Source organism: Stegastes partitus, unplaced genomic scaffold (assembly GCF_000690725.1).
Source record: "Stegastes partitus isolate 25-593 unplaced genomic scaffold, Stegastes_partitus-1.0.2 Scaffold1613, whole genome shotgun sequence".
Classification (NCBI taxonomy): domain Eukaryota; kingdom Metazoa; phylum Chordata; class Actinopteri; family Pomacentridae; genus Stegastes; species Stegastes partitus.
In genome coordinates this window covers 7,507-21,657 of record NW_007579344.1, presented here as the reverse complement: position 1 = coordinate 21,657, position 14,151 = coordinate 7,507, and the positions used below count along the sequence as shown (strand labels likewise).

The 14,151-nt window shown below is 43.7% G+C and overlaps 1 protein-coding gene across 1 annotated transcript in view; it reads left to right on the top strand.

Moving 5' to 3' along the window:
* The window catches only part of LOC103371590 (kinase D-interacting substrate of 220 kDa-like), a gene marked incomplete at both ends in the record, with an annotated part of 16,218 nt that extends 4,179 nt beyond the window's left edge, over positions 1 to 12,039 (top strand). Inside the window, 16 exons of the mRNA XM_008300962.1 lie at positions 640 to 837; positions 964 to 1,062; positions 1,382 to 1,480; positions 1,836 to 1,934; positions 2,056 to 2,233; positions 2,362 to 2,526; positions 2,668 to 2,847; positions 3,433 to 3,598; positions 3,870 to 4,021; positions 6,087 to 6,187; positions 6,535 to 6,720; positions 6,902 to 7,042; positions 8,006 to 8,243; positions 8,357 to 8,448; positions 11,030 to 11,174; positions 11,820 to 12,039. Of these exons, the coding sequence (XP_008299184.1) occupies positions 640 to 837; positions 964 to 1,062; positions 1,382 to 1,480; positions 1,836 to 1,934; positions 2,056 to 2,233; positions 2,362 to 2,526; positions 2,668 to 2,847; positions 3,433 to 3,598; positions 3,870 to 4,021; positions 6,087 to 6,187; positions 6,535 to 6,720; positions 6,902 to 7,042; positions 8,006 to 8,243; positions 8,357 to 8,448; positions 11,030 to 11,174; positions 11,820 to 12,039 (2,459 nt within the window). The remainder of the gene's footprint in view (positions 1 to 639; positions 838 to 963; positions 1,063 to 1,381; positions 1,481 to 1,835; positions 1,935 to 2,055; positions 2,234 to 2,361; positions 2,527 to 2,667; positions 2,848 to 3,432; positions 3,599 to 3,869; positions 4,022 to 6,086; positions 6,188 to 6,534; positions 6,721 to 6,901; positions 7,043 to 8,005; positions 8,244 to 8,356; positions 8,449 to 11,029; positions 11,175 to 11,819) is intronic.
* Positions 12,040 to 14,151: the final 2,112 nt, after the last annotated feature.

Sequence of the window (14,151 nt, the reverse complement as noted above, 5' to 3'; positions counted from 1 at the left end):
AAGTGTGTCTCTGCTGCCAAACATGTCACGACAATGAAATGGTTAAAAACAGCATCAGCCACATCACTTTTATTAACAATGATAAGATGTTCTTCAATAAGTCTGGGATGTTTAAGAAGCCTTTAAAATTGTAAAGTCTGAAAAAAAAGAAATAGAAAATTGTTTATTTATGATTTTTTTGAGTGCCGGTAAGTGGCACAAACACAATAAACCACATATTTAATAATTGATGACATCTGGGATGCAGCACATCTGCGCTCCTTCGAGTCATGTTACATCTGTCCTGATAGCGTGAGTGATGTGTTTGTTTCATACGTACCATCAATAATCAGATGGAACTGCAGTAGTTAATGTTGCAGAGCAGTTAATTTACATATGATTAGGAGATTATGGCGTGTGGAAAGTACATGAGTTATTTGGCTCTGTTAACGAGATGTCAATAATAAATTGTCATAAAGCCTGCAGTGTCCCCGAAGCTGCTGGAATAAACAGACAGCGTGTGAGAAATACAGCTAGTTGTTGCTTGTTGAATGATCTTTATTGTTTATTGAGCATTTATCATTGGAACAGTTTAAAACACACCTGGGAAACGTTGGGGTTGAAGGACTCTCAGATGCGTTTCTTTGTTGAATTTTGCAGAATTCGATGACGGCTCTGATCGTGGCAGTGAAAGGCGGCTACACCGAGGTCGTCAAGGAGCTGCTGAAGAGAAACCCGAACGTTAACATGACCGACAAGGACGGCAACACAGCCCTCGCCATCGCCGCCAAGGAGGGACACACGGAGATTGTGCAGGACTTGCTCGACGCTGGCACCTATGTCAACATTCCAGACAGGGTGAGGCACACGACCACAGCGTCACCAGCCTGCCGTTATAAAATGTTTAGTATGAAATACAGTTTAAATGAAACACTATTCATGTCTCTCTGTCTCTTGTTTCTCTGTTTTCCTCTCGTCTTTCAGAGCGGGGAGACGATGCTGATCGGAGCCGTCAGAGGAGGCCATGTGGAGATAGTCCGAGCTCTGCTGAACAAATACGCCGATATTGACGTCAGGGGCCAGGTAGGAGCTCCTCTCCCGCTGTCTGCGCAGACTTATTGATATTTAAAAGCATGCGGGAGGCCTCCTCGTGTACACAATGTAAGGCATCACACTGTCGCTCAATGCTGTTTACTTATCCCGGCTGATTCTGGGTAGAGGGAACTTTTCTTCAGTGAGAACATGTTATGGTTACGTAAGCACACCTTCACACTCCATAAATGATGCTACACGTTGCACAGAACTGCTACGTGCAATACAGAATACTATATTGTAGTCACAGCTATACACACCTTTTCACTTGTAACACGCTCTTGTTTCTTCTTTGTCCTTTCCACATCAGGATGGAAAGACTGCCCTCTACTGGGCAGTGGAAAAAGGCAACGCCACCATGGTGAGAGACATCCTGCAGTGTAATCCTGACACCGAGAGCTGCACCAAGGTACGCATCGTCAGGGGTAAAAGAGTAAAACGTAATCCGGCTTTTCTCTGAATTTTTTATTGTTGCTTCTCATCTAACAAAGTTGTCTTCTTAATTCTCTTGAGTTCTCATCTTGAATTATTTCCATTCATGTATTAAATAAAATACGACTGCAGGCTTTTTTTCATTCACAACTGTTTTGGAAAGGGGGAACCGAGCTTTTTGCCTTTTTTTTCTGGAAGACAAGTGTGTAGGGAGTGGCATCTTTTTTCACTTGTGTATTGTTGATTGATTGTAAATTTGAGTGGCCTTTTATGTTCTAAATGAGCTCCAGAATCAAATGAACTTTGAGATGTTGTGTGTGTTTGTGTCGTAGGAGGGAGAGACCCCACTTATCAAAGCCACCAAAATGAGAAGCATCGAGATAGTGGAGCTGTTGCTGGATAAAGGAGCCAAGGTGTCTGCAATCGACAAGGTACAGTTTAAAACACGCTAAAAAAACCTCGTCGTAACAATACTCGTTTGTGATCTGGAGTTTCTGTTTTTAGTTTTTCGACGAACAGCAAATAGTAGTTTCTGCGTATTTCTTCCCTCAGAAAGGAGACACGCCCCTCCACATCGCCATCCGTGGGCGAAGTCGAAAGTTGGCCGAGCTGCTGCTGAGAAACCCCAAAGATGGCCGCCTGTTGTACCGCCCCAACAAAGCTGGCGAGACGCCGTACAACATCGACTGCACCCACCAGAAGAGCATCCTGACGCAGATATTTGGAGCCAGTATGACCCATTTATCCATTTCGTTTAGAAAGAAGTGCAGCAAAATAAACTTTGTTAACCTGCTTCATTTGACCTTTTTCTCCACTGTTTAACTTTCGTCCCTTCAACTTTCTGTCTTTCTCCGTCAGAGCACTTGTCCCCCTCGGAGTCAGATGGAGACATGTTGGGTTATGACCTATATAGCAGCGCTTTAGCAGATATCCTCAGTGAGCCCACCATGCAGCCGCCAATCTGTGTTGGCCTGTACGCTCAGTGGGGTAGCGGCAAGTCCTTCCTCCTTAAAAAACTGGAGGGTAAGTAATCCCACAGCATCAGAGAAGCCATCTAATGTGAGAAGAAGTACAGAAATGTGCTCTTTGTGCAGTGCCTTTCCTCATTTTCTTAACTAGTTCTCTTGTTCTGGCTTCTCCTGTTATCTCTGTATCGTCCATCAGATGAGATGAAGACTTTTGCCGGCCAGCAGATTGAGCCGTTGTTCGAGTTCTCCTGGCTGGTGGTCTTCCTCACCCTGCTGCTCTGCGGCTCAGTGGCCCTTGTCCTGGGCTTTACCGTTGATCCCAAGCTGGCGATCGCCGTCTCCCTCAGCCTCCTCGCGCTGCTCTACATCTTTTTCGGTGAGGAGACAGGCGAGCTAGAAATCGGATATTGAAAGGCTGCTTTCGTTTGACTCGCCCCGTAGTGACGTGAGAGTGAAAGGTCAGTTGAGCAGCAGCCTCCCTTCGGACATGTTCGGGCCTCTTAAAGAAAACAGATGCTCGGGGCTGAACCGCAGCTCGGGCTTTGTTACCATGCCATCCGGCTGTCCAAAGAGAATGTAGGGCAGGGTTTCTCAAGGATTTCTGACCAGCAAAATATCCAAAAATATTTTTGACCCCACAGAGTTTCCATCTTCATTTCAGTTCTGGCATATTTTCTGTTCTGTTGTGAGGGTTTGTGGGAAGCTTCAAAGTTAAAAAATAGACCAGTTGATGTATTTGGAAATTCCTTCAATAAAAAACATACCAAATAAATATCAATACACATGACTTAGAAATCACTTAAGCTTGGTGAGATGTCACAGCTGCATTGACGGAGCCACAAGAGGGAGCCATAACACAACTAATATCCTTTTCTTGAAACTCTTAAGATGTTGATGTTCAAGAACAGAAATCAAACACATGGAGCAGCAATGTTCACCGCCTGTTATTTCCTGTATCCAGTGTTGGTGTACTTCGGGAGCCGACGCGAGAGAGAGAGCTGGAACTGGGCGTGGGTCATCAGCACCCGTCTGGCTCGCCAGGTCGGCTACCTGGAGCTGCTGCTCAAGCTGATGTTTGTCAACCCTCTGGAACTTCCTGAGCAGACCACTCGTGCCCTACCTGTCAGGTAGCGGCGACGTACAGACACAGAAAAACATGTTCATTATTTTAGTCTTGACAAAAAAGCTTTAACGAAAAAAATGCGCTTACATGTTCACAATTGCTTTGATTGAAACGCTGGATTGATATGAGCTGCTCATTTTATTTTAATACACATTTTAGCACTGCTGACTATGATTATTCTACAGTATTAACAATATTGCTAAAATGAATCATTCAGTCCTATCTTTCCGTTGCTGTGCGCTCTGACAATACAACATAATTGTTCTCTTTCGCAGGTTCTTGTTCACAGATTATAATCGTCTGTCCAGCGTTGGAGGAGAGACCTCCATGGCTGAAATGATTGCCACATTGTCAGACGCTTGCGAGAGGGAGTTTGGCTTCTTGGCCACCAGGCTCTTCAGGGTTTTCAAAAACGACGAGGTCCAAGGTGACATCACTGTCTTTGGCTTTATGTCAGCGAACACACACAGTCACAATAAAAATGAAATTAAATTTAATGGAGATAATAAAGACTAGAACATTTACACATACCAGCTGACAACTTTTTGTCAGTTTCTCACAAGATAGATAGATAGATAGATAGATAGATAGATAGATAGATAGATAGATAGATAGATAGATAGATAGATAGATAGACAAAAATAAACAATACATGTAAAAAGCAAAATGTACAATAAGTGTAATACTGTCAAATAGAAGTAGGTTGAGGGCTGAGGTTCCTCGATGGTGCCAGTACATGTGTTGCTTGGTTTTTTTTTTCATTCGTCATGATGTAAATATAGCGTTTTTGTACAATGTGCACTGACAATGCAGCCAGATTTATCAAAGTGTTTCCTTCTTCATTTGCACTGTAAACCAGGCCCCTTGATAAGAAGGTTCTAATTGTCCCTAGCTTGCATCTAAGCAAAATTAGATTGTTAGGAATGCTGTTTAAGAATGGGACCAAGCGTAATGACATAGTCAGTGCAAACTCTAGTATTTCACTTTTTTGTGTTCTGCAGTGGTGCATCGCTGCGAAGTGAACCCCAAGCACACACTGACAAACAAACACAAAATGTTGAAGTGGTCATATGGAGAACTGGGACTTTTCCCGGAAGGCCGCTGCACAAATTGGGTCGGCGGGTCAACGAGAAAAGAAAGAGAGAGCTCTGTGGAACAGGCTGTGGTTGTGTGTGACCATCACTTCCCTTATATCTGTCGCCCTCCGAGCTAAATACGTTTGGTTGGGTTTGGCGGCTTCACCCGCCTGCTTACCGTTACGTGTCATGCTTGTAACACCGAGCTAGCCTGCAGTGGACTGGTTCTTACTTGCTTAATATGAACACCAATAATAATAGTGTGGCAAGGTTAAATCCAAAAATGTCAGTATTCTTCAAAAAGTTGAAAAGGGAGAATGAGCAGAGCAGCAGAGTAGATTTAGGACCACAGCTCACTTCCAATAGAAACAGATTTCTCTTGATCATCTTCGTAGTCGGTTATTTTTGAACGTGTCCTGGCTTTGTTATTGTAGTTGTGAACAGCAAGGAACTGTGAAATATAACAATTACACTGGGTTCTGCTGCGTCACTTCAAATCAACGTACGAGGCAGATTTTTGTTCCCCTTTGCCTCTGTGGGGTGCCATCTTCAAAGAGGTACAAACTTAGACTCAGCCACTGCTTGGGCACAGTGTATTGATTACCATAGCTAGCTGGACCTCTTTTTAAGTGTCAGTAAATAATCAAATGACCACGACTAGGCGAAAATGAATCGTCTCTAAAAGCTGTTTTTCTACTGATGTCTGCAAATACAGCTCCAGGGGACACGTTCATGTACCATAGTACGGCTGCTGTCAAAAATCCTAACACCAAACTGTTAAGCCAGTGGTTTCATCATTAACTACATCCTTCCTCAGAGTATTAACGGGGCTCCACACTAACTTTTTCATTTAGTCGCACCCCTCACCTTACCACAGGAAAAAACATGTGACTTGATATCTTATCGATAGACTCTACGCTTTACCGATGTTCCTTAAACGCCCCACAGTAGCTGCTGTTGGTGGCTGCGGTGCTCAGACAGGTGTGTGACCAAAAAAATAAAAAACTAGGGCGTTCTGGTGTCAGATTTGTGCAATATGAAACCGAGTGACTTTTTTTCTACATGCAGTCAGATACAGCGCATTTAGGTGTGATCCGTTTTTAACGAGAAGACCTCATTTTGAAGCGTAAAAACCGCAGCACACGAAGTTCTAAAAGGGCTGCTTCCCACCACTGTGGTTAACACAATAGCTGCCTGCGGTTACAGCGACACCAATACAGCCCAACGATCAACGTGCGCTCGCGCCAATGCGACCGCTTGAAATTTCTGATTTCTGAACCTCTCCAGAAAAGGTTGCGACCATTTTGGTTGCAGTCTGGAGCCCTGATTAATATGTGAGTGTAGGTATTATGCCACGATTTTGTCTGCTTTGTGTATCTATCTAATATTATTGTCTGTCTTTCTCAAACACCTCAGGTCAGAAATGGAAGAAAACTTGTTGTGTTCCTTCGTTTGTGCTGTTTGCCGTGACACTAGGCTGCCTAATCACTGGTATGGCACTGCTGGCTATCTTTAAGGTGGGTTGAATCGATTTAAAATGACTTTTTTGGGAGAGTTTTTAAGATGTATAGTTGTATGGAAACGCCTGCTCTGTTTTCTGTGTTGTAGTTCTTACTGAAGGAATCCACCCAATCACTGGCCAGTACATATCATCTATAATTCTGTAGTTGTTTGTGATGAGTTGTCGAACATGGATTCTTCATTAATATTTACCGAAATTCCTATTTTTTACTTTAAAGTAAGAGGGCAGGGCGATATGGATTCATTTGGGCAACAGGGGCCTTACCCAGTAGACTATCTGTAGACACAGTTCTGACTAAGTGCCTGTCTTTTAATTAGTTTTCCTCTTGTTCCTCCTCCTCAGGTGGACCAAGCGAATCTGACAGTAAATGCCGTGTTGATAGCCATGGCCAGTGTGGTGGGCCTGGCCTTACTGCTCAACTGCAGGACCTGGTGGCAGGTGGCTGACTCTGTCTTCAACTCCCAGAGGAAACGCCTGCACAGCGCTGCCAACAACCTGCACCAACTCAAGAGTGAAGGATTTATGAAGGTAGAACAATAAATACACTTTATTATTTGAACCCAATCGAGGATACGTGGAGCTCTCTGGGCATCTTAATGACGTAATGAATGGGACGTTCTATTGGCTTATGAAGTTTTGCTCTCTATTTAAATAGTACATAAACATTAAAAATGAAATTGCTTTGAATCATGATTTATTTTCCCACCAGGTTTTGAAGCATGAAGTGGAGCTGATGTCTAAAATGGCCAAAACTATCGATGGCTTCACCCAGAACCAAACACGCATGGCGGTGATCATTGACGGCCTGGACGCTTGTGAACAGGACAAAGTGCTGCAGATGCTAGACACGGTGTGTGTTTGCAGATAGACGATGAGATCAGCATCCTCTTGAAAGACAGCAAGCTAATGACAGAATGCCGCTTTTTGACATGTGCCACTCAAACAAGAAGTACAACCACGAACTGTTGTGGAGCAGCTGCTGTTGGCCTCAGCTTAAAGTGGCTCTTCCACCTGTGCACACGGAGCCCACACATGTCTGTGGCAGTGAAGCCACCTTGGTGTTCCCAGCTGCCTCAGCTCACCTCCAAGTTTAGATTCTTCCTCCCAGCTGCTGTAATGTAATTTCCTTTAGCCAAATGTTATTATTTGGTGAAGTAATCCCAGAGAAGATGGCAACCTCCTGTGTGCTAATGTAATCTTCTCTTCTCTGCGAGCACCTTCCAGTCACTCTGAGACCATCTTCCGTTGAAGGAGATTCAAAAAGCACGCTCCCTATTTTATAAATTGCACCTTTATTAATTACAATTTTTTCCCCCTTTTAGTCTCTGTATTTTTTAAAAATCAAATATTGTGCGCCTAAGATGTAAACATCATGTGACGGCGCCTCAGTCGAGGGTGTAGGCAGCTGCTTTAGGAACTGCAGTTCATCGTCCTGTGGGGCGAGCTCGAGGGTGCTGACCAGGGGTTAACAAACCATGAATGCATGTAACACAAATCAATGTCCTATGACACTTGGACAGTGTTCCTTAGTTAGCAGAGTGGAAATCCCCAGCACCATGTGCTGTGAACAGTCAGCTCTCACAGAAGTCATTAAGTTTAAATACTACAGATGAATATCAGCCTGAGTTGTCAAGTCATGGATTGATTCGATTGTGAGCTACTCATTTTGACGTTAAATTAGCAGGCACGCTACAGAGGGAGCTGCTGTGCTGAAAACTCAACAGGCTTGTATAGTTTTAGTAACATTACTAATGCAGTTTAAAAGGCAGTGAAAAAAACGTCATTTACACGTTTGGTGACTTTCTCATTCCAGGTGAGGGTGCTCTTCTCCAAAGGCCCTTTCATCTCCATCTTTGCCAGCGACCCTCACATCATCATCAAAGCTATCAACCAAAACCTCAACAGCGTGCTGAGAGACTCCAATATCAATGGACACGACTACATGAGGAACATTGTCCACCTGCCCGTGTTCCTCAACAGCAGAGGACTCAGTACGGCCAAAAAACTTTGCATGGCAACGCCCACCAACGGAGAGGCGGTCCCTGCCGAGGGTAAAAGACAAAATACACAACACACTGTAGTGTCTGAAAGTATAAGGGATGTGTAGGTTCAGATGCTGTTTTAAGTCTGAGTTTGTCTATTGACTCTTTTTGCTTCTCCTCAGGATGGCATGAAGACATGGACAGGAAGCTATCTCAGGGCAGCCTGGCCCCAGACCAGGCCAAGTTTGGCAGCAAGAGCACCCTTAATCGCAGGGTAACGGCTATTCAAGTCAAGTTTATTTGTTCCGGCCAATATTATGCACCATATGTTTTTTTGTGTGGTTTTCAGGCCCACATCAAGGGTTCTTGGCCCCACTCAAGCTTTGTAAATTAGGAAAACAAGGATGAGCCATGGTACATTAGAGAAATGGAAGGAGTGGCAGTACAAAGATGGTTTGGGTTGTAGGTTGAAGAATGGCATGGATGAGAGACGTAGAAATAGAAAGAAGTGGCGTTTTAATAAGTCCTAAGAGCCTCAGTAGGAGGCAACTGGAAGACATTTCACCTCTCATGCAATAAGCTTCATATTTACCTTTAACTGCTGGATGGGGATGTATATTCACCTTCATGTCCTTTGGCTAAAGACCCATAATGACCCAACACTCACATGCCTTGTGGTGTAAATGGCTGGAAAAACTGCCTAGTCAGGGGTGACTCAAGGTGATAACAGTGGTAAAGCAGTCCCTCCTTAATGTTACTAGTCTCGAGGAGAGAGCTAAAGAGTGCCTGATAACTTTTGTCATAGACCTCCTCCTCTATTTTGAGATGACTGTTTGAGTTTAACCAAGGTGTCTGCTTTCAATCCTCTCAAATCATCTGTCTTCTCTGTCTAGAATGTTAACATCATGAAAGGAGTTTCATTTTTCCTTTAAATACAAATGAGGTAGACCAAAACCAATAACAACCAAATTTTAAAAAATCAATAAATCCAATAAAAAGGTTTTGAAATACGAATAAAATGGAGACGGTTGTTTCGTAAACAGCGAGATAAATTTTTTTTTCATTACCCTTCCTCCCACAAAACCCATGTCATCCAGACATGTTCCTATTACCAATACTTGATCTCTTTAATCAGACAAAATGAAACTGCAGTCAGCTCACCACGGCTTGAACATGAAGCGTTGGGTTTGGGTGAGAAATGCTGCAGCATCACCGCTCGCCGCTCTTGCTTTTCAGCCTTCCTCCCTGAAGGGGGTGTTCAGTACAGGCGTGGTGTTGGCAGGCAGAGCAGAGGCCAGAGGACAGAAGGAGACACACAGAGACGAAAAGAGAGAGGTGCTCGGTGTGCGGCCAAGGTTCCTGGTGTAATTGATGTAATGGCTGTTTATCCTTCCTGCTGGGTTGCCACAGCCTAATGACAAGGCCTAGCAGCAGTGGGTCCCTGTGACAAAACACTGGCACCAGGTCTGCTGGCAGGAGGCTAAGTGACTCTGCTGCTGTCGCTGATGCCTTCCTCCCTCCTGCGAGACCTTCCCGCTACCCCCCCTTCCTTCCCGCTTCCCTGTCTTGTTTGTTTGTTTGACATTTGTTTGTACCTCGGGTTTATCTAGTACCCTCAATTATTGGTGTTGGCCCCTTTATTATGGGGCAGCGTTCTCTTTTTATATGCCCTCCGCCGCTAGCTAGCTCTTGGCAGGAGGGCCCTTTTTCTACAAGTGGAGATTAAAATGAGGGCAGGAGGGGAAAATGAATTAGTGGCTCTCCATTTTCATGTGGCTTCTCAAGTGAAAGGCGTTATGAGTATCTCTACATCTTATTTACACGAATTGGAATTAAACTAAGCGCCATAATGGGGAAAACGAGCATTCCAGTGCTTCTAAAGTACAAAAACATTCGCTTGAATTGCCCCGTGAAACTACAGTAAAAGTCAATACATGCTGGAAAGTCAGCCACACAGGGGTGTCCTTATGATAGACCTTTTCAGTTCTGACTGAGTGGTGGCCATATGTTTCATCTCTCTGAGAAAGAGGTCATGAGACTGGTGTTACGACTTCAAAGTCAACCAAAAGCCTGGCCTTGGCTCATGACCATGGCAGCTGTCTGATATCATCACAGATGTTCTCCGGTAGATCTGTGTCAATAGCTCGCCTGTGTGTCATGACTTCTCAGCTTTTTGGACAGTGGCTCTTTGATTTCGTCTTTGCTCTCACATAGGTTTAACACTGTATATGTTTTTCCCATTAAAAGACTGAATTTATACTCACTCATGTCCCATTAAGGTTCAAACCGTTGCTGGATTATCTTGATGGTCAATAACTGCTTGATTTGAAAAGCTGTCATGCAACTGTTTTTAAATTAGACCAAAATAGCCAACAAATGTATAATTTGGTTATGTATGTCTAAGTGGAAAAGTACACATGACGTCAAGAAACCTATCGTCACTTCTGCACGTGTTCCTCTGTTGGAGCATCGGGTCTTCAGATGACATAAACGGAGATCACATGGTGGTCCTGACATGCCTTTTCTCATGATGCACAGTGATGATGCTTTTTCTTCCTTCAGGGTCTTCAGTGTTTTACTGGTGCTTTGTCTTCAGAGATCTAAACTTTAAAGATTTTAAACTTCTAAGTACAACATATGGCTTTTAAGTGTCCTGTGTCTGTGTTGTTTTTCATTCGTGCCTTTGAGACGGCTCCTGTTTTCTTGGTCTTGTTGTTAAACTGTGAAATTTGGATTCAAACAAACTGATATGTTGGCGATATGTTCATCTTTGGGGGAAAAAATCCTGATAAAAATTGAGATTAAAACATTTTAAATCACGAACCTCATGCTAATACGAGTCCTTGTGTGTTAAGGACACGTACCGACGCCGCCAGATGCAGAGGACCATCACCAGACAGATGTCCTTCGACCTGACCAAGCTGCTGGTGACGGAGGACTGGTTCTGTGACATCAGCCCACAGACCATGAGGAGGCTGCTCAACATCGTTTCTATCACAGGTGACGACTGAACCGCTGTCTGCCGCTGCCATTAGCCTCATAACAAAACCAGTTTGTTTTTACATCAACAATGAAGGTGATTTAACAATTTATTTATTTTTGTTTAACAAAGAGGATTTGTTGGTTAATGTAAGTCAGCCACTGGGGACATATTACTGGGCATGGAGGAGGAAAAAACACACAACAGAGCTCTGGTGGGATTTAATTGTAGACCAGTAGAGGCTGCGTTTGATTGAAGAGGTGGACCATTGAACTATTTATTTTTTTGTAATTTTTATTTCTACCACTCATTTTAAATATGCTAGCAAAAGAACATTTATGGGAAAGTACCGTTACAATAAAAATCAGTTTCCATCCACTGAAAGCAGCAAAAATTATACAAAGTCCGACCTTAAGGGTTTCACATCCTCAGTCTTCTTTGTCCAGATTTTGTGTCCCTTTGAATTCTGACAGTGAATGAGAGTTTTTCCATCCTGTTAGTTTCTTGAATTATGTTGATCCACTCTTCGATGGTCGGAGGGTCGGATCTTTGAACCATTTTAATGAGTACATTTTACTTGGTCAACCCAGATCTATGACTAATTCAATTTTACAAGGTGTACAGTAACAGAACAAGCTACTCATCCTCTCCTCCACTGCTCACAGGTCGTCTGTTGCGGGCCAACCAGATCATCTTCAACTGGGACCGACTGGCGTCGTGGATCAACCTGACAGAGGAGTGGCCTTACAGGACGTCGTGGATCATCCTCTTTATGGAAGAGGCTGAAGGAGTGTCTGACCAGGTCACGCTCAAGACAATCTATGAGAGGTATACACGATACAAACCCACAGATACAAGATTTACAGGCTTCTTTAAGCCATCTACGTATTTTCTTTATTTCTCTCTCTTTTTTTTTTTTTTTTACTCCTTTCCCCTCTTGTTTTAATTTCTTACCATTCTTCTTTATCCAAGCTAAGGTCAGCGCTGGCAGACTGAGGACAACATTAACATAATTTGAGTTATCCCAATGGAAATCAGGCCAAAGGAATTTAGCCAAGTGACCCAGCTTCTGTTAGTAAAACACTGAATCTTCCCTGAAGAGATTAACAAGCCAGAACAAAATGTCAGAGATGGAGTCAATAAAGAATCATTTATTGTTCCCCGTGAAGTGCTGGTGTGAGTAACTCTGACCAGTAGGTGGCAGTAGAGGATTTTGTTTTCCGCGGAGGCTGCGTTATCATTGCACATTTTGTGCCACAGGCTGTGACTTCCACACGAATTGGCAGCTGACAGACAGATTTTGTAATTGATCATAATGTTTGAGGCAAATGATGACTGAATCGCTGCCTCGACGTCTTTAGATTCACAAAGGGACACTTTGACATGAAAACATGCAAGAGACAACTTAAGCTCGAATGTGGAGCAATAAAGAGAAAGTCTGGTCTCGTTGCGAGCGTACAGTATGAGTGTTCATGCCTGTGCCTGTGAGGTCACAAATGCTTTTAGGCGTGCTCACCGCAGACAAGAGGAGGAGGCCGGCAGAGGCTGAGTCGCTGGGTTTGGGTGCTGTTGTGCATCAGTCGCTGGCCTTTAAAGGTTGCACTCTGTCACAATACACTAGCGCCCACGACTCCTGCGGCAGGGAAGTGTCACAGACCGTTACTGTCAGCTAGTCAGCCAGCTAGATTCAGCAGACAACCCTCCATCCCCCATCTCCAACACAAACCACTGCCTCATTAGACCAGGTCTTTGGAGTTTGGGTTTTAAAGGACAGTAGGTATTACCTTTCATTTCTGTGTGGTAGTGAGGTATAATGTGGGAAGTAAGAGGGGGTAACGTACAAGGTGATATTCTAGATATGACGTGTGCCTTTATTTTGTTTGTTTATTGGAAAAATGTTGTGGAATAAAGAACAGGAAGATATTATATTATTATACTAGCTTTAAAATTCTTATATGTTTCTGGAGCTAACGAATGCCTGGGTTTAAGTGGCCCTTTCCACAGCATGGGATCGTACTTAGGCTGCTCATTAGACTTAATATAGCCATGGTCTTGTTTTTGACCAACGGTCCTGTCTTTCTTTATCTTCCTCTTCACTGGGTGTCTTTCCAAATGGCTGCTCTGTTCCGCAGCGGCCGTCGAAGAAGCCGCCTTAATGATGATGACAGGAAGCCTCAAACAGGCTAAACACGACGCCTTGCCTAGAGGCCTTATCTCTTGCACCAATCTTCCGCTGATAAGACTCAGGCCTCTGTCTGTGTATCTTTTTCTGTCTCTGCTCTTTTCTTCCTCTTTCTTATGATCTGAGGCTCTTTAGGTCTCTTTTTTTTTGTTCTGGATGAGTTATTCTCTCTTTTTCCCTCAGCGATGGACAGGCACTTGACTGGCCTCTAAGAACCTCAGGGTCTTCTTTTTTTTCTGACTGTCTGTCTGTTTGAGAAATAGATAGCCACTTCTCTTTGCTCTCCTTATCAGCAGCGTGTATGAATGCACACATGCATGCGTTCATGTGCACACATCACGTAGGTTTTTTTTTTTTTTCTCGGCGTCTTAACTTTTACCAGTTCCTTTAGCACCTTTTTTTAAATTTATTTCTGTTTCCGCAACACCATCGTGGTTCAGATCTCGCGTGTGTTCTTTGTGTTTTAGTCGATGTGTACAAGTTGTCGTGCTTAGCCATTTTTACACAGCAGAACTGCACATCCCCTGAGCGTTACTAAGTGAATATATTAGTGGTGAAGTGAACGTGGGGGTGAGTCAGCCCCTTATAGGTCAACTGTCGCCCTGCATCTCAGTCACAAGGCAGCGTGCTCTTCCTTTCCCCTCCACTTTGTAAAGCTTGCTGCAGCTTAGTACGCCACAGTGCACAGATTAGAAACACTATACATTGTAAATCACGGGGCGAACGAACTGTACAACTGCGGTGGGAACAAGAAATATTCTGTTTCCGTCTTAATCAGAGAAAAATACAAGTTTTAATCTTTCATGAGTCAGTTT